This window comes from Halyomorpha halys, unplaced genomic scaffold, assembly GCF_000696795.3.
Source record: "Halyomorpha halys isolate HHAL.00 unplaced genomic scaffold, Hhal_1.1 Scaffold27.1, whole genome shotgun sequence".
Lineage (NCBI taxonomy): Eukaryota > Metazoa > Arthropoda > Insecta > Hemiptera > Pentatomidae > Halyomorpha > Halyomorpha halys.
The window spans coordinates 1,158,178-1,178,840 of record NW_027115109.1 but is presented as its reverse complement, the minus strand read 5'-3'; the positions used below and the strand labels follow the sequence as shown (position 1 = coordinate 1,178,840).

At 32.0% G+C, this 20,663-nt stretch overlaps 1 protein-coding gene across 1 annotated transcript in view; it reads right to left on the bottom strand.

The window, feature by feature from the left end:
* Positions 1 to 12,885: 12,885 nt before the first annotated feature.
* Br140 (bromodomain-containing protein 140) overlaps positions 12,886 to 20,663 on the bottom strand; it is a 45,062-nt gene continuing 37,284 nt past the window's right edge. Inside the window, exons 18-19 of the mRNA XM_014424979.2 lie at positions 15,754 to 15,893; positions 12,886 to 14,609 (exon numbers count right to left, since the gene is read on the bottom strand). Coding sequence (XP_014280465.1) covers positions 14,432 to 14,609; positions 15,754 to 15,893 — 318 coding nt within the window. The 3' untranslated portion in view covers positions 12,886 to 14,431. The remainder of the gene's footprint in view (positions 14,610 to 15,753; positions 15,894 to 20,663) is intronic.

Genomic DNA, 20,663 nt, shown 5'->3' with positions numbered 1-20,663 from the left:
AAAAATAAATAAATAAAATAACATAATGATAAAATAATATATACAATGTCTTAAATATTAACAATAACATATTGTTGTCCATTAAATTAAACATTAATAATTTAAAAATTCCAACGTAATTATAAATAAGGAGATCTCAACTCTAATATACCTTCTTGAACCAGGTTTTCCTTAACATTGATAACAAATAGATTATAACTATATGAAATCTCTCCTACCTTAGTTTTGAAAAAAAAAAAAAAATTGGGAAAAGTACTTTTTATCCATTATATCTAATTACATCAATGAAATTCATCCAGTACAGCTTCTTTTAACACTTTAAGAACATTAATAAGATCATATTATTTAAATGTAATATAAATTATATCAGTAAAAAAAATAAAAATAAAATATCACATTTTATGTTCTCTTTATTAGTTTTAAATATTAACAATAACATATTGCTGTCCATTAAATTAAACATTAATAATTTAAAAATTCCAACATAATTATAAATAAGGAGATCTCAACTCTAATATACCTTCTTGAACCAGGTTATCTTCACCTTTGATAACAAATATTATAACTAAATGAAATCTCTCCAAAACCTCTGTTTTGAAAAAAAAAATTAATTGGGAAAAGTACTTTTTATCCACTATATCGAATTACATCAATGAAATTCATCCAGTAAAACTTCTTTTAACACTTTAAGAAGATTAATTTGACCATTAACACACTAATCTTTTCTACCCTTTCAGGGATTAAATTTGACTATTAAAAATATAAGTATATTAACCCCTACGGGTAAATTATGTCAATTGAAAACCCCATTTACCACACTAATTTTAAATAAATTTTCAACTCACTATAGGGTTATTCATGATCTTTAGTTTAACATGTTAAAGCGTGTTAAATGGAAAGGCATATGTAAAGAGAGAAACATTGCTTTCTTTTACGATTCTAAAACAATATAACATATAACATGGATGAGAGTCTGTTAAATGGATAATAGCGTCACGCAACAGACCAACTGAGCTCGTCCGCATTTTGTTTGTTATCGTGCTAGGTTACTTGCTCGAAGTTTGTCTTTCGATTGTGTTAGTATTGGTTTGGATGCTATTATTACCAATAAACCCATGGATGACAGCAATAATACTGTGATGACAGTTGTCAATTAGATCATCTTGATTCTCTTCCTCACAAGTTAGAGGATTAACAAGACACTCAGTGGCCAAACTTTTACTTAATTTAGACATGTAATAAAATATTTTAGTGAAAACTTAGAAGAAAACAATAACATGAAGTTTTGGAAGGACAGACAGAGAGAAATACTTAATTCATTTATGCTGTCCAAATACATCAGGCTGCTACATCACACAGCATACTAATCAATCCGTAATCGGACATATATAAATTACATATAATTAATTACATGGTATAATAAAATAGAAAGAAAACATTTTTTTTCCCCCAGTTTCCTTTTACAACCAATTTCAGTCTATACACCAAATACAGGTATTTTAATCCATTCCTTTTTTTCATTCCCTTTTCTGTTCCTTCAATTTTACCATTTCATAATTTTATTTTAAAATAAATAAATACAACAATGAATAATCTCCGAGCTAATTCCCATGCAGGTGATGGTATATGATCCCCAGGGAGTCCAAAATAATATTTTCTGCCAAGATCGCAATATCCCCGATGCTAACACCTAGGCCTTCTAAGAGGCTCCTTGTTCTATCTGGTATTGTTCCGCGAGATCCAAACCAGAGGCCTCTCTCACGGTGAACTCTCTCTCTCTTCGAAGGTCTCGCGGAATTTTTCCTTAAGGAAAGGGACGCATTTTTCATATATTTCCTTTTTTTCTCTTTCCACTCCACCTTCCTGTTCGAGGTCATTCAAATCTTACCGTCGGATCCAAGACCAGAGCAGTGCCTCCGATTTTTGTGAATGCGACAATATCGGCATATCTTATAAAACTGGTTGTCCGAAAAATCCGCTAGGAGCTCTTATGCGTTTAACATTTAACATGACTTTGAATAGGGCTGGTCACAATCCTATACTTATAAAATTTAACATGGTAAAACATTTTACATTGAACACATCATGAATACCCTTAATAAAGGGCCCCCGTGATAAAGCACGTAGCGGAACCCACACGTCAACACTTGGGTTCATACTACTTTAACTGAATCGTGGACAACATTCTTTCCGTTGCTATAGCTAATATTTATGTTATTCTGGATAACTAACCTTGGTAACACTGATCCATCTCTATCGTTTAATGTAAATTTTTTTTTTTTTTTTTTAATAATTTATTTATTGATATTTACAACTGTATACACATATATACAACAAGTAAATTTGCTGTAGGTGACATAGTAACATGATAAAAACATGTGGAGAATCTACCCACTGATAGAACTCAAATAACATTTCTAGAGAAGAAGATCTCGAGGCCATCTTCTTTTCAGACGCCTAGGAGGATTATTAGGTAATGAAGGAGAAGCCAGGTTAGAAACAAGTGGATTTGGGTGGTTGAGAAGTTTATTATGGAAGGAACGGTATCTGGTTCTGGCCAAATCGGCAACATATGGAATATTAAGGTCCTGATGGATGACTTGATTTGTGACAAAGTAAGGAGCATTAAGGATTTTACGAAGGATTTTGGACTGTAAGGATTGGATTCTGGAGGAATTTGATGGTTTAGTGGAGCCCCAAAGCTCAACTCCGTATGTCCAGATAGGCCTTATAATAGTCATGTAGATCAGTCTTTTGTAATAATGTAAATTTAAAATCATTCTTGCGACAACCGGCAAGTAAGCCATTTCGTTTCCTGTCACCCCCAAAATATTTCTTGGACCATAAAGCAATTTAATGTGAAACTTTAACTAGTGAAGGAAGTTGATTGAAGAAACAGCAGGGGAGATAAGGCTGACAGTCCGTCAGGGAGCTTTTACCTCGTGCAGCACGCAAGCCATTATGCACACATCTCTCGTCTAAATTGGAAATACAAATGCCACTACAGTATTTAGTATAAAAGCGAATTAGAGAGTATGTTTGTTATATGGATGACATACTGATGGTGGTAAATCAGATCTGTAGTCTTCCAAAGTTCACTAATATACATGCATAGTCTTATAAAATTTCAACTTAACCTAGAAGTTATTCTAAACTAATTCCTTCCGATGAATTCTGATTTAAAAATGTTAAAAGTTCAAAACTTCCTAGGCCTAATAATGCAGTGTTTTTTTTTTCAAAATGGTAGCCGTATATTTTTAACTTTACACGAAATGTATACAATACATACAGAATTTTGGACTGAAAAACGCGCTTTGAGTTCCACTTCCAATAATCAAAATCACAAAACAGCCTAGCTCAGAAATCAGACCAACAGATCTAATTTCACTTTTGAAAAATTTATTTAAAACGGGAAGAGGAGAATTAAATTATATTTTATTATATTACTGGAAAACATTGGTGGAAAACTTCCATTTTTTGTACAAAAACCTCTAAATTGTAATTTTCATGAATTTCTATGTTATTTAGTTTGCTGAATTAAATGGAATACTTTTTTTTAAAATATTTTCCGGTGTAAAAATATAAATCTTATTTTTTCCATCATTTTTCTTATAAATAAAATGTTATTCTGAATCATAACTGATTAATTTGATAATTGTTCTCGCCTTATTTTGGCTACACCTTCCAACAAACCCCTGACTTCATACGTCAATGAAATTTACACAAAATTTCCTCTAATCTGTACTCATTTATGGGAATTTAGTCAATAAAGTTAATTTTTTATGGACTATTAAAAATGTGCTAAAATCGAATTTTTCCAGTATTAAATTGGAAGTGGCCCTAAAAATTTAGAAAAAAATATTTCAAGGAACAAACCTAGTTTTGAAAATCTACAATATGTACAATAACTTCCGTTGGTATTGGTTTGGTCGAAATATTTTTTGTGGATAGCTAGTAAAAACTCATTTTTTCCCAAAGCCCAAATAACGTCTTTAAGGTTATTGTACAAGAGCCGGGAAGAAAAAAAGGCAGTTATTTTGCACTCAAAATAAAGGAAATTTAACTTACTATAAAGTAGTTTATGACATCCATAGGGGTAGTAGTTTTTGTGATATTCGCATATGAATATAAATTTGGCAAATGAAAATTTATCCGAACAACTATAATACTATATTTATACTCCATCGACGATAAACCACTTCATAGTCCATTACACTAGCTTTAATTATTGTTTACTTATTAATTATTGTAGGCTTATTTATTGTAAGATTAAAAATATTGTTTGATTAGACTAAAATAAGAATGCACAACTTTGTATTTTAATAAAATTTTTCCTCTTCCATTACTAATAAAATAATTATTATTCTGTCAACTGAATAATAGATGAAATATTTTTTTAAATATATGCTTAACTTATATTTATCCGATTATTATATAAATTTATCCGAACAACTATAAATCAATTTATTTGATCAAATATCATGAAAATTACTATTCCTACGAAGGTTAAGGTCATAAACTACTTTATAGTACATTAAACCAGCTTTAGTTTTAGTGCTAACAGACATCTGTACGTAAACTGGTTTTTGAGATATAGATTTTTCAAAATAAATTAACTAACTACTGATCTTTCAGTACGTTCAGTAATATTTTTATGAAATATTGCTTTTTAATAAGCTATATTTCAAGAACTATTGAACGTAAATAGCTCAGTTAAGGCTTATAGTTTAGCACATCGACTTACATAGGCGTAGTCTAATGGCTGAGAGGGGTTTGAAATGCATACTATGTTTATACACTTCATTTCAGTATAAGGTGCATTCCAGCGAGGTACGGGTAGATAAGTAAAATATATGTTTGAGACTATTTTTTATTTTTTAAATAGCTTATTATGTTTTCGAGATATAGACTCATGAAAAAAATTAATTAAAACATTTTATTTTCCTACACTTGTTCAAGATAGTTTTTTACCAACATAAAATTAAATTTAATTTATTTATCAACTTCAGTGTTTAAATTGTTGTACTATTTGTTCATAAATATGAAAAATTGGCTATAAAAATGCACAGTAAGGCTGATAATTTGATTTCAATATTTCACTTTCGCGTTGTTGTTTTTTTTGGGGGGGGGCCAGGAAAATTTATCATGAAAGAATAATATTACTTCATTTCTGTTAATTTATCAACAGCTCCCTAAGTACGTACATACGTAACAACAATTAAAGGGACAAAAAACTCACGTCCAAGGGAATTAAAAGAACATGGATAATTGGTTTAAAGCAGCAACAGATAAAGACATATTTAGAATTTACTTTGTTATCTTAATATTTATGGTCAATATCATAATTAAGTGACTAAGAAATCATAATTAGGTGTACATCCTGACAAAGACAAAAATAGTTCTCGCGTTGGGTCCGGTGACAAGTGTAACACGTAAGTCAAAATATTTCGTTGTGTGGGCGGAGATCACAGTGTCAGCCTTTCAGAGTTCTAGGCATTTATGATCTACGCGAATTCCCAGAATGCGAATTTATGACTATTACTAGAAAGTTTTGTCTTCTACAATCGCTTCAAAGTTCATGGTCACAGAATTCAACCCCAGACATTAATCGACCAAATTTGGAGAGTGATGGCGATCGACTTCTTGGCCACCCCTGATTTATAGTAACCATTATTTCTTTATTATCCAATTTACCGTAACATTATTGATACGCTAGGCTTCTGTCGAGAGGACGACTCGTCCACACTAAAAAAATAAAGTGTTTAATGACTATAATTAAAATAACAGCTTAGAAAATGCTTAGGACCATCCATGTATACGAGATGTCGTTACCAATTACTAATTTACGGCTATGATAGTCTTTTAATAACCGGTTGTACAATGGGTTCGTTTGTCCCTTTCGCGTTATTTAATTATTTAAAAAGTTTAATATTTGATAAACGGTTTATTTCTCTTCCCGCTAACAACATTAATTCGGAACGTGATAGCTCCTAATGCAGACTCATTAGAACGTAGTTGACTACTGAAAAGTCAATGAAGGTGTTCATGTCGAAGGAAACTTGCGTGCCCTTGGTAGAAAACAATTAGCTCAACTACTCTCTTACTATTGATGCCTATGGCATTAGTTCACTAACCATGCCTAACCACATTGGAAGGGGGGGGGGGGGGAAGAGCTGTAAATAAATTAAAATTTAAAATTTCCTGCCTGGGAATGACAATAGAATTCAATTGAAATTTCTTAAGGTAACTGCGAGGATATTCTCTTAAGAAAAGAGGACCATGGGTGGAACGAAGTTTTTTTTTTTTAATAATGGTAGAGTAAACCAGGATTGTGCCATAAACCTCTTTGGTATTTTTTAATATTTTCATATATTCTTCCTTTGTGGCGTCAACCATTTTTAATTGACAGTTCATATTTATAAGGATGGGATCCAACAATATATGTTTATGTTAATTTTTTCATAGGTCCGTTACTTAGGACTGCATCTGGACAAACGACTGACATGGAATTCCGACTATTACTGTATTTACTAGACAAACGGTCTAAACTTCCAATCCATTACCAGACTGATGTACATGACAATAATAAGGCCGATCTGAACCTACGGAGTTGAGCTTTGGGTCTCCACTAAACCATCGAATTCCTCTCGTATCCAATCCTTACACTCCAAAATCCTTAATGTTCCTTTTCTTTGTCACAAATCAAGTCAACCATCCTGTTCAAGTTTAATAAACGAAATAATTCACCACAAGAATCGTCATATCTGGTCAAGTAAGCCATTGCTTTATTGACTAGTCTTGAAAAACACTTAGTCTAAATTGATGAGTCTGCTAAGTATAGGTAGGGGTAATAAAAAATGCCGGCAGTTTCAAAACATTAAAAATAATTAATTTTTTTATTCGGAGCTCTATAACTTAAAAACTCCCACAACACTAGAAAATCTAAAAGAACATCATTTAAAGAAGAGTAAATTTGCTTAAATATTATTCCTAATAGAGCTATTTACATCCAATAGTTCTCGAGATATAGCCTTTTAAAAAGCAACATTTTATAAAAATGTACTGAAATATCAATAGTTAGTTAATTTATTTAGAGAAACCTATATCTCAGGAACTATGTGACATACAGATGTCTATTAGCACTCAAACTAAAGCTAGTTTAATGTACTATAAAGTAGTTTATGACCTTAACCTTCGTAGGAATAGTAGTTTTCATGATATTTGCTCAAATAAATTGTTTTATAGTTGTTCGGATAAATTTATATAATAATCGGATAAATATAAGCTAAGCATATATTTAAAAAAATATTTCATCTATTATTTAGTTGACAGAATAATAATTATTTTATTAGTAACGGAAGAGGAAAAACTTTATTAAAATACAAAGTTATGCATTCTTATTTTAGTCTAATCAGACAATATTTTTAATCTTACAATAAGTAAGCCTGGCCAGGTATACAATAATAATTATAAACATTAGTAATATACAACATAAGAACATGACATTTTTTTTCATTTTTCTCCTTCTTTTGACCCTTTTTCTTTTTCTCTTTTTCATGGGAAAAAGCAAAAACTTTTAGAAAAGTAGCTAACTGTGTCCAGCACCATGTTCCTCTATTTAACAATTTTTGAATAAATTATTACAATATATATACGCTACAATATTTAATTCCAAATTTATACATTTGTCGTGTAAATTATTACTACTACATCATACCTTTATTTTATTTTTTTTTTTTTGCACCTTTTTATCGGATGTCATTTATTTTAATATTTAGTCATCGTTTGTTGGTACTAAAATTTTTGAAATTAAAATTATCAATAAAATCAGGTCAATCATAATTTTTTATATATGTTCTGATTTAATGTATGATTTAGCTTATTATGAAAGGAGAGACATCCTATTGGGAATATTGTAGCTTACATTTATTGTGATAATTTATTCTAAAATTCTTAAATAGAGATGAATATGATGAAGGATTCTGGTAGCTACTCTTATAATATACGTTACTAAAAAAAATATTATGAGACTGTCTAGGGTTAGTTAACATGAATGCTAAGTTAAAATTAATACAGTCTACCTACAACTTATTAAAAAAAAAATTATAGTGATATTAAATTAAATTAAAATCTGTATCATGGTTCGGGGGGTTCAGTACTTTGTTAGGAAGTAATGTTACTAGCCCAACGGTTGTGCAAGGAGGTGATTTGGTCAGAATCATACTTGACCGCCATATTTTTACCTATTATAGTCATATACAAAAACATAAATGAAGTTTTGTACGCTTGTACAACTATCTTCCATATTCCATATTCCAGCCATTGTCAGGAGGGCTGATTCTTTGCAAGACCAACAAGATCGAATAATCGTTAAATTTACAGTATTATCATTTTTTTTCTTCTTTACTCTAAATAAAAAAAAATTTTTTTATAAGGTTTCAAATCGTAACAATTTTGATCAGTAGGTGTTTTAAATGGAACAGTTTAAAATGTTAGATGGAAGCGGAAATGGTTGTAGTAGGAAGATGTATACAGGGGTGGCTCTGGAGGGAGGGAGAGAGGATCTATGCATATAGATTGCTTATTTTCCACCAGCCGGCCCTCCCCTCCCTAATCCAACCGCCCACGCTTCTATCTCACTTATTATTCAAAACTAGCTACTACAATTTGTCAAATTTAATCAAGCCTTTTGTGTGGATTTAAAAAAAAAATAATAAAATAAAATAATTCACGAAAATGACAATTTAAGAGTGAATGTCTTCATGCGTCGTAAAGTGGACTGCTGACAATCTCAAGGGGACCAATTGCTTCTGCAATGTCAGTTGCTCATTTCGAAATCGCTTCAACACATACCACAATTCTTCCTAATATACGGGCTAGGCTTGCATACGTAGACAAATTGATAAATCCGAAGTTTACAATAAATAGAAGAAACAAAATCCAAAAGGAAATGAAGGCATTAACGGAAACATTTAGTTATAAGTTCGCATCTTCTTTCCAGAAGCCTAAAAGTTAGAATTTGCAAAACTATTATACTTCCTACTCTTACGGATGAGGAGCGTGGCTGGTTACATAAAGTGAAAAAAAAAAAAAGGACACCGGGGCAAAAACCGAGAAAAAAAATTCTTCAGAATAGTTAATTTGGCGTTAAAAATTCTGAAAAACAATGGAAAGTATTATTCGAACCAAAAGACAATACATATCTGGATCGTTGGGCTGGATTATTATTAGACCACAAAAAAAAGAGACAAATTAACAAAAAAAATTTCGTAATATCGCCCTCATAGATGACACTGAAATCAAACAATGATTTTGCTTGTCTCAACAACAATAAACAAAAAAAAAATCGAATCCCAAAGGACCAGCGATGAATTTTACTTATCAAACCTTATTAATTTGGTAAGTAGAATGTTGAAAATTGAAACACAGCATTAATAAAGCAGAAAATTTCAACACAACCTAAATTATTCCACATTTATACATTAATACTCAAATTTATAAAAGGTAATTCATTCAGAAAATAAAATATTTATTTACAAAATGTAAGGAAAAACTAAACATACTTTTTTAAACCCATTTTTAGCCATGTCTAACATACTGGACAGTTAACCTATAGGTTATCACCCTATCCTAACCAGAGAAGGAAGTCGAATCTTCATTATGTGGGTTCAATAAGAAATAAAAGGCAACCTGGCCAGCCTGGAATTGAAATGGTGCAGTTCCGAGGTTCCTAAGATGACTTCTTAACTCCCCTACCTACAGTGGCATCTAAAAATAAATATACTGAACCACCATTTAAAAATGATTTGATGACTGTCATTCCAGGAGAAAGATTCCTTGAAGAGCCATGGAACAACCTTCTAATCAAGTATTAATGGCTCCTAAAAGAGTTTTGAGTAATTAAGTTAAACATCTCAGTTATAAAAAAAGATAATGCTTGTATCAAGGCATAGGAAATATCAGCAGTTCCATGGTCATATCCAAAGAAAATTCCAAAAGTTAACCCATATAATGTTATACGATATACTGTAGAAACAAAGAACATCATAGTAGTAATAACAGAAAAAGGCCTAATTAATTTCTAATTCTAAGGTCAAATTAATTTCTAATTCTTTAGAAATTCTAAAGAATATCTCATGATACAAGAAGTCAAGTTACCACCATACCACCATAACCATGCACAATATGAGTACCATATCTAAGTTTCAAAGTTTTGAACTCCATAAAAATAAATCACAAGATAGCATTACAAAAGTACTAAATCAGATCTGCATATGTTGAAGGAATTATTTCTCAAAGACTAAAAACAAATTATGTTAGCTTACATTTGCTAAACCAGTCACTTAAACCAAATTATATAAACGTAGAAATACAGATTTGAACTTAATATGAATTTCAATCAAGGTAAAATTAATTAAATTAATTTTTATTAACTAATTAAAATAAATTAATTTTGTAGAATAATTAATAAATACATTCTAGTGACATAGCTACTACAAATAACCTCTTCCCTATATGTAATGTACTAGTAACATTTGTTAAAAATAAATATCTCTTTTGAACATATTTTTTTTTAATACATCAATAAAAATTATCCACCATTAATTAAAAATTATCTTGAAGTCATTGAGAGTTAAGTTGAGCTCAGCAAAAAAACTATTAAAGTCTGTGTTGGAGAGTTTCTAACATTACTAGTTCAAAAATCAGTTAGTAAAGGCATTGATTTGGTAATCTTGTATGATAGATTAGAAGTTCTTTAAATCATAAAAAACATTAAAATCATAACTCAGAAATATTAATACACTTTTTCTACATGGTAGTGCTTACCTGAAGAAATATTGAATAGGAAAAAGGAAAATTTCTTTGCACAGAGTGCAAAAATTGTAAGAGAGCTGATAATTTAAACTTAGTTGAAAATAGGCTTCCAATTTCTTTATTTTGAATGTTTCAGGAAATTTCTTCCCATCTTCAAGACCAAAATTCTAATTTATATGAGAGATAAATAATTTCATAATAGAATAGTTAATTATAGGCATTGTATTTTTTGAGATACACTGATCATTAAGTCAGTAAATGATTGGTATCTCGTATTTTATATGTTACGATCAAGATAAAATCAAGATTTCCAACTTTGCTAATAATGGTCTGATTGATATAACGTTTTGTAACAGAGAATTAAATTATTTCTTAAACCAGTTGCTGAAATGTTCCAGAAGATATAGTTTTCGACTTATTCGAAGAAATAACTTTTTTTAGTTTCTAGAAATTTTTTTTTTAAACCCCCTAGTCCAAATTTTTCGAGACCCATTCTTATTGCACATACACACCATAAGGAGAACAACCAATAAAACGTCTAGCTTCACAGTTATTATAGTTTTTGGGATACAGTGATCATTTATGATAGAGATGGAGATAAAATTGGTTTCCATCAGAATCTGCACAAAATATTTTAAAATAAGCACAGATCAGTATGTTATCAATGTCTCTTTGCTAAGTTCTTTAATCTACGTTTAGTTGTTAGTCTGGTATTATAGAGAATGAAATTATTTATAAACTAATTTATATTTAGATTTTTTTTTAACCAATCAGAGTATGATTTTTTTTTAAATCCAACCTTATACAGCATAAGGGGAACCATCACCAATAACTTCAACTGCATTGCTTCATTTCTAAGATAGTGACTGATAAATGAGGAAGGTCTACAGCCTGGTTTTTATATATAGATTAAGCAAAATAATATCATTATTATTTTTCTGTAAGGTCTTCCACATTATTTATGCTGATGTCAATTTAATGGATTTGATTGACTTAGCTAAATTAGAAATGGAAATTGAACAGATTTCTTCAGAAATATCTGGTTTTTGCCATTAATGTTAACTGAATTAAATGTGATGTAAAGGACTTTCAGAATAAAAGTAATGCTCCTCCAAAAATCAATATTCTATTAAAGCCCTTCTACTATCAACAAATACGTTTTTTGTAGAAATAAAAAACACAATCTTAAGTTCTTTAATGCTAAAGAGATGCCAAGAGATATTTAATTGACAATAACAAAAGATAAAATCCATGCTGATGTATTATTTTAAGACCAATATTCAGCAGTTCACATTCAGAACCTCATAAGACATTGACTATTTCAGGCAAATGAAAAGGTTTCTTACCACACTACCGAATCTAATGATAAAAAACATATAGAGCTAAAAAAAAGCATAGTTAAGTTCTTTAACATTATATGAGAGAATTTATATAAACATTAATGTTTAAAATAAGAGTTGACGAGACAAAACCTGTCATTAACATAGGTAGTTGGATACCAATTATATTTATTAAAAAATACTTGCTTCAGAAATGACGCAACCAGAAGATAAGTATTATTTCTCTTTTTGGTAATGGTAATACTAAAATGTATAAGCACACATTTCATAATACTCTAAAGAGTTTCTTATGATGTCTATTAAACGCATAAACCTGTTGAAATAATAATGGGAGCAGAGATTACAAGTAAATAGCTTTCTGATTAAAAGCTGATTCTAGAATTACCATAAAAACAGAGCTAGGGTAGACATTTATGGACCAAATTCCACAAGTCCAATCCAGCACAAATATATCACTTACCCCTCCCCTCCCCCCAAAAATATAGGTTTTAAGAAAAGAAGAATGTGTGCACCAATGTACCACTCTTTTTATTAAATTCTACTATAACAGATTTTCACTCTTAAAAATTTATTTCCCCCTTGTTTTCATTTATACTCATAATTTATAAGTTAGTAAATCAAAACCTGAAAACAACCAATATGATTACCATGATAAGAAATCAAAAACATAATATACTTCAATACTTCAAAATAAACAGAGTTACCTATAAGTAATAAATTAAACACCACAATTTACAAAACAATTTTAATTTTTCCATTTCACTTCTACTTAAATAATCTACTTTAAAAAAAGGAGAAAAAAATAGAAAATGTATAGGTTTCAATCTAAGAGAATATACTTAAAACTTTTCAATTTTTTTTCTACAACTGGTCAAAGGTAAGAATAACACTTTAAAAATTGTACTCGACAAATGGTTCTAATGAGTATTAGGTAAATCACTGGATTAACAAAAAACTATATTATCACCATGGTTAGGCCAGTAAGTTGTCACTGAAAATTTATTTTCTTATATTTCTTAACAGTACACAAAAATGATTTGAAATGGAATATCAGGTATAAAACCAAAAAAATCAATAGGAAAAAATTTAGTATAACAAGGCTAAATAACAATAAATTGAGGGCGAGGTTCTTCATTACTTTAAATGATACAAATTAAACACTTAACAAACATTGCAGAAAAAAGACCAAATGAATAACTAAGCTAATGACTTTTTACTATAAAAAACAGAAAATACTTTAGTAATACACTAAAAATCTAAAAATTTGATAAAAAAAAAAAATTAATTAATTAGCATAATACTGCTGGGATAATGCATGGAATATGCATGAATATGGAATGGGAGACAGGGGTTAATGGGATATGATTTTAACTAGCAATGTGTTCTAAAACTTGCATGATAAAATTAAGATACCAAAATAACAAAATAACAATGTTTGAGTCATAATTAACTGAGAGAAATAAAATATTTAAATGTATCTTATTAGATGGGATCAAATTAAAAAAAATATATACCTAAAACAGAGAAATATCATATTTTATTATGATTTAATATAATTAATACTGGTAAAGAATAGAAACAAAACAAATACATGTATATGTTTCTAACATGAATTATAATTATACAAGAACATCAATTGTAGTCATAACATTATTATCGAACATCAATAAATAACAACATTAAGTACACTAAACCTATCCTGACCAATTTTTAAAATACTCTTAAAACAAAATAACATTGGTCTTCTTTGTACATTCAGATAGAAAGAATATTTAAGATATTCGATATACTATAAATAAAGATAATACAAATTGAATGCTTCAACTGTCTTAAACAATTATATGACTAGTACAACATTAATTTGATTAAGTAGACACATTTAAAACAGCTTAATGATTAAAAAAAATAAATATCAATGCTATTGAGAAAAAAAAAATGATTTTACATACATAATACAGGATAACTAATTCTATTTCCAATAAAATAGAAGAAAAATCTAACTAGATACTGGAAGAAATTATTACATTATTTACAAATCTCCTCTCTTCATTTTAACATATGGATAAACCATGGTCACATTACACTTTTCAATGCTAAAATATTCTTTTGCCAATTAAATCAGCTTAACTCATAACAGCTACAGTAAATCAATTAATTCACATCGATTCTGAAATCTATTATTCTAATCTAACATCAATTAATTAGATTAAACCAGATATTTAAATATTTCACCAAAAAATTTATTTTTTAAAATAATGGGTGCATTTTACATTTCCTTAGATTTTCTTTGGTGATTCAGCTTTTTTATCAATCTGAGTCCTATGAGCCATGGCTTCCTGATAAGCTTTCTTTACAGCTTTTCTATCTGCAGGTTTTCTTGATTCAGTCAATTTAATATGATCCAACTCATAGGTAATACCTAATGGCTCAAGTTTATTTCTAGGTAACCATTGCCTGAAAATGTAAGATGTTGAGAATCGATAAAATTAATAGCAGTATTTACAACTAACTACAGCATTGATGTAAAACATATTTCTAGCTTAAACATTCTAATCAGCCCAATATGATTTAATTGCATTAAGATGAGTTTTAACATTGGATTTTTTTTCTTTGTTTAAAAGATATCTAAGCATTTAGGTTATGTTTTACACAAAACACAGAAATATTGTGCTCTATTTCTTTTCCATTAGTAGCTCTTGTCCATCAGAAGGTATTTTCAAAATTTTTGTAGGTGCACAAATAAGCAGGTAAGCACTCAGTACCAACAGATGAATCAATTATAAATATATATTATATGACACGGTAAGAGGTAAGATGGAGAAAAGGATTTTTAAATTAAATAAGAGCAGAAAGTGAGCAATTAAAAAAAAATTACAAACAGCTATGTTAATTTGAAATAGCAATATAGTATAGTATTTATTTGAATATATGTTGACCCTTCATTTTGAAAATAAGTTGCACAGAGATAAATATAGGAGAGGGAAAATTAAACTATTAATAAGAATTAAACTTCTAAATTTATTATACATATCCGAAAAATAAATAAACATGCTTAAATTACGTACTATACAGATCAATAGCATCATGATATCTTCCAAATATTATTATCACACTTTAAAATTAATATATAAGTACTTAAATTGACATTGTTTTAATCATTTTTGATAATCTAAGTTTAAATATAATTTTGTTTGATAATCTTTGATCCTTTAATAAATCTAGTCATTTACCACACTTTATTTTGTAGCTGTATACTTAAAGCTTGTTGTATATTTATAAATCTGTGATTCACCTGATAATACTAGGGCAGATTATGCAACTAAACAAAACTATGTTAAAAAAAACTTATTTATCTGTTTGACTTTTTTGAATAAATAATTAGAAATTCAATTAATTGTATAAAAGCTTATTTTAAAAAAATATTAAATTATAGAAGCTGAAGAGGGATATGCAGCATCCCCAAAACGTCCAAGATAAAAACAAATTAACTAAGAACTATTGTGTTTTTAACCTGAGGGCAGGATAGAAAGATAAAAAAAATTGTAAAATAGTTAGATGGTAAAACAAATTAATAAATTTTACAAATAAATCATCATACCATGTTCTCTTTGTGTCAAAAAATAAAACAAGATACACTGGTTCTGTATAGTTATTGGCTAATGCAATCACATCAGCTGGAGGAGAAGGAATAGGTACCCCATTATGAACATATCCTCTGGGCATTTTAGGATTGATGATCTACAAAAAAAAAAAAATTAAATATGAAATGGTAGACATACTTAATGTGTCAACAATATATATTTATAAGAGGTGATGATTGGGGAAGGAGAAGGGGAGGAGTGCTCAGTACAGGTATAATATTTAACATATGCTCCTCCTTCAGGCTGCAAAACATAGTACCAACAATACATACATATATATATGAAAATAAGCAAAAATTAATAAAAAATAATACATTTAGAATAAAATATAATAAAAAAAAATATTATACCTGAAAAGAAAATATATAAACTACATGACAACTAAATATAATACACACATCTTAAATATATATCGAAATGCAGTAGTTAAAATCAGAATCCCATATATCAGGTATAGAAGTAATTAAAATAATAAAAGGGAGCCTATAAATGTGAGAATGATATAAATGCTAACATGATATGAAACAAAATATTTAAATTATTATATACAAGCAACTGTTGAAAAACGAGAGAATAAAAAGTAATAAAATACAGATGACTCACTAAAAAAAAAAAAAGACTGGCTTCTGGAATGGGTACCTCCCACAGACCGAAGGTTTGTGGTGAGGAGGTCCGCCGAGGCTCCATGGCCCACTAAAATTGTTATTGGGTTGGGAGCTGAGGTGATCGGACCCGGCAGATTGGTCCAGCTTCTCGAGTACCAGAACGAGGACCTAGTAGGAACTGATCAGTGCCAGTTTGTGGGTGCAGAAGGTGATCCAGACCACCTAAGAGTAATATTCAAGGTGTCAAGTAACATGATCGCCTGGTTGAAAGCTAATGACTGGCGGCTGAGATACGAGTTAGTTCGACTGACTGTAAGGAGAGTGCAGCGCCGGTCTATTCAACAAAGAGCAGCCACCCCCCTCAGGAGGAGCAAAGGAAGGGTAAGCGCCAATAGGTGCTAGTCTTTCCTATATTCCTCCTCATCTGCCACATCAATGATCAAGGTAAGACAAATTAATATTCAACACAATAAGTCAGCTACTGCAGAATTAGCCAAGTCACTTTCAGGGGTCAAATCGACCCTCGTACTAATCCAAGAACCTTACTATTATAGAGGGACTATTAGAGGATTAGGGGGTATAGGCGGAAGGATAATCCGCCCAACCCCATGTGAAGACAACCCGAGGACTTGCATCTGGGTCTCCAAGGACCTTCAGGTGCTGCCTCTCCCTCAGCTTAATACCAAAGACACCATGACCATGGTACTAAATATCAAGGTTGGTATTAATAAGATTAAATTGTTAGTAGGATCTGTTTATGTCCCTCATAGCTTAGATCCACCCTACCAATACTTAGAAAGACTTCTCCGGTACGCTAGGGAGGTAGATTTACCACTCTTAATTGGCGGAGATATTAATGCTCATCATCTATTGTGGGGAAGCATAGACACCAATGAGCGAGGCGAAGCCTTGATGGAATTTTTAGCCTCAACAGACTTAGAAATACATAACAGAGAGGGTGAAGCAACCTTTGTTACAAGAGCTAGGGATGAGGTTTTAGATACTATGCTGGCCTCAAGCATGATTAAAAGTCTTTGTAAAAACAGGAGGGTCACATTAGACATAACATTGTCTGACCATAGGTTGATCTCATTGAAGATTATAGCTGAGAAACCTCTACTCACAATGAAGAGAAACCCGAGAAATACAGACTGGGGTCTCTTCAGAGAGAGAGGCTGGAAGGCGACTCACCCCATGCGGTGGAAAGACTTTCCAGATCACAGCTAGACATTGAATCTAGGCTACTTGAAAGAATGGTTATATCAGCTAACGAGGAGGCTTTTCCATTGAAAAGGGAGCCTAGTAAAAAAGTCAGATGGCTGTCAATCGAATTGACTAAACTACAAAAAGACACAAGAAAAGCCTATAATAAAGCTTATAAAACAAAGATAAAGACGGTCTGGAATGTATACCGGGCTGCCTCTAATAAGTATAATTAAGAGAATAAGTATAATCTAATAAGAGAATTAAGAATACACAAACAAGATGGCTGGCGCAAGTTCTGTAGCAACATAAAAAGCATGCCGGAAGCCTCTCATTAAATGAAGTTATTAGGAAGCAATGGTCAACAGCCACTAGGTGCATTAAGGAAACCAAATGGGAAGTGGACCTCTAGTTAAGAGAAAACTTTGTTCCATTTAATGGATACACACTTTCCAGGTTGCCAGCACAGAACAATAGACAACTCTCCAAACATGGATTCCTTCAGAGAGGCTAATGAGGAGTGGGTATTAGCAGAGTCTATCGTTATGGATGGGGCCATCAAGTGGGCAGTGGAAGAGCTCAAGCTTTATAAGGCCCCAGGAGCGGACGGTATTCTCCCATGTATGCTCAAGGAAGGTCTTAATATCCTACTCCCCCGGATTAGGGCTCTTCTTACAGCCTCTCTAGCATTAGGATATATACCAGAGACTTGGAGGAAATCATTAATAGCTTTCATTCCTAAGATTGGGAAGGAGGACTATAGTTTCGCTAAAGCGTATCGACCCATTAGTATATCCTCCTTCCAATTTAAGATCCTGGAGAAGTTGGTGGCAGTTTTCCTTACAAGCAAGGTGCTACCAACCAACTCACTTCATCCAAGACAGCAAGCATATCTCCAGGGAAAATCGACTGAGACTGCACTGCACTCCTTGGTAGGAAGGATTGAAAAGGTCTTATTATATAAGAAGTCTGCTTTAGGACTCTTTTCCGATATAGAAGGGGCATTTGACAAAACAAGGCCTGAGGCAGTCTGTAAAGCCTTATTAGACATTTCTGCCCCGAATGCGATTGTTAGATGGGTCAGATTTGTTCTTAATAATAGAATTATTGTAGTTTCGGAAGATGGTACTAGGCTACAGGCGCAGGCAGTAACTGGATGCCCTCAGGGGATTTGCATCTCACCGTTGCTATGGTGCCTAGTTATGAATAGCTTATTGAGTAGACTCGAGGATGCTGGGATATTCACACAAGCCTTTGCTGATGACAGAGTGATCCTCATTAGTGGAAAGTTCGTAAGTACTATCATGGAACTTATGCAAGTCGCATGTAATGTAGTACAGACATGGTGTACTGAAATGAAGCTTTCAGTAAACCCAACAAAGACAGAGTTGATTCTATTTACCAGGAAGCAGAAATTGGGTATATTTCAAACCCCGATTTTCTTTGGCAATCAACTTCAAATAAGCCAAAAGGTCAAATACCTTGGAATTAGTTTTGTTTCAAAACTGAACTGGGGATCTCATTTGGCAGAAATTAAAAGGAAAATTAGTCCTGCCTTTTGCCAAGTAAGACGCGCTGTTGTCACTACCTGGGGTTTTAACCCAAAGGTTATGCATTGGATTTATACAGCGATAATAAGACCGAGAATTTACTATGGAAGTATTGTGTGGTGGACAGCCCTGCAAAGGGCTTCCCATGTGCGAATGGCCAGTAAGATCCAAAGGATGGTGTGTATTGGCATAACTGGGGCATTTCGCACAACAACTACTAAGGCATTGGAAATCCTGCTTTCCCTAGTACCACTCCACTTATTGATTAAGGGGGAAGCGGTATTAGCCTATCTAAGAATGAGAGAAAATAGACAGTGGATAGAGACAAGAGAAGCTACTGGTCACGCGACAGTAGCTGAAGTGGTGGAAAGCTGGAAAGCGAGTTACCAATACTACAATACCGCTCACCACTTCTAGATAAAACACCCGCTTTAGATACTAAGATTAGTTACTTACACCTAAAGTTAGAGGATTGGGTAAAGGGTTTAGTGGAAACCCCAGGAGATTACCTGCCCTGTTTCACTGACGGATCGAGAATGGATTTGACAGGACTAACGGGGGCAGAGGTTTACATTGAAGAATTAGGCATAGAACTAAGCTTCCCACTTGGCAAGCACTCGACTGTCTTTTAGGCAGAAATGTTTGCCATCTTGTCAGCAGCTTTATGCCCCAAAGTCACTAGCTGTGAAAGAACTCGCATCACCATCTTTTCAGATAGTCTGTCTGCCCTTCAAGCCTTGGAGTAACCTAGAGTCACCTCTAATTTGGTAAGAGAGTGTAAAAAAGCCTTAGAATCACCAGCGGGCTTAAAGAAGCTTCAGCTTGTGTGGGTCCCAGGACACAAGGGAATCACAGGTAATGAAAAAGCTGATCAGCTTGCTATAAAGGGGGCTGAGCACCCTCTTATAGGACCAGAACCATTCCTAGGCATCTCTAAAATTCATCAGAGAAAAGTAGTTCTTGATTGGACATGGAAGAAAGCAGGTAAGGAGTGGAGGGACTGTATAGGGCTGAGACAGGCCAAGATTCTAATAACTAAACCCTCTACTTCTAAAACTAAGTGTAACTAGGCCTTAACAGAAACAAACTCCGATTATTAATAGGAGTCCTGACAGGTAACTGCAGACTTAAAAGACATCTTAAGATATGTGGAGTAGTTCATGATGAAACCTGCTGCTTATGCGGACAGGCCCCAGAGACTGCCTTACATTACATAGCAGATTGTGGTATGTATGCGTTATTAAGATACAGACTGTTAGGCTCAGATAGAATTAAAGGAAATGAGGCTTCCTCTATAGATTGGGAGTCCCTTTTGAATTTCATAAGAAAGACGAAAAAGTTCGATATAGAGGAATAAGACACATAAAGAGTCATTCTATTGGTTTGTCTTGGGCATGGCAAAAAGGACCAATAGGCCCACTTGCCGGACCTGTTCCCCCCACCATTACCAGTACCAGTACCATACATATAATGTGTTCATATGAGCTAAAAACAAAGAAATAACTTTAA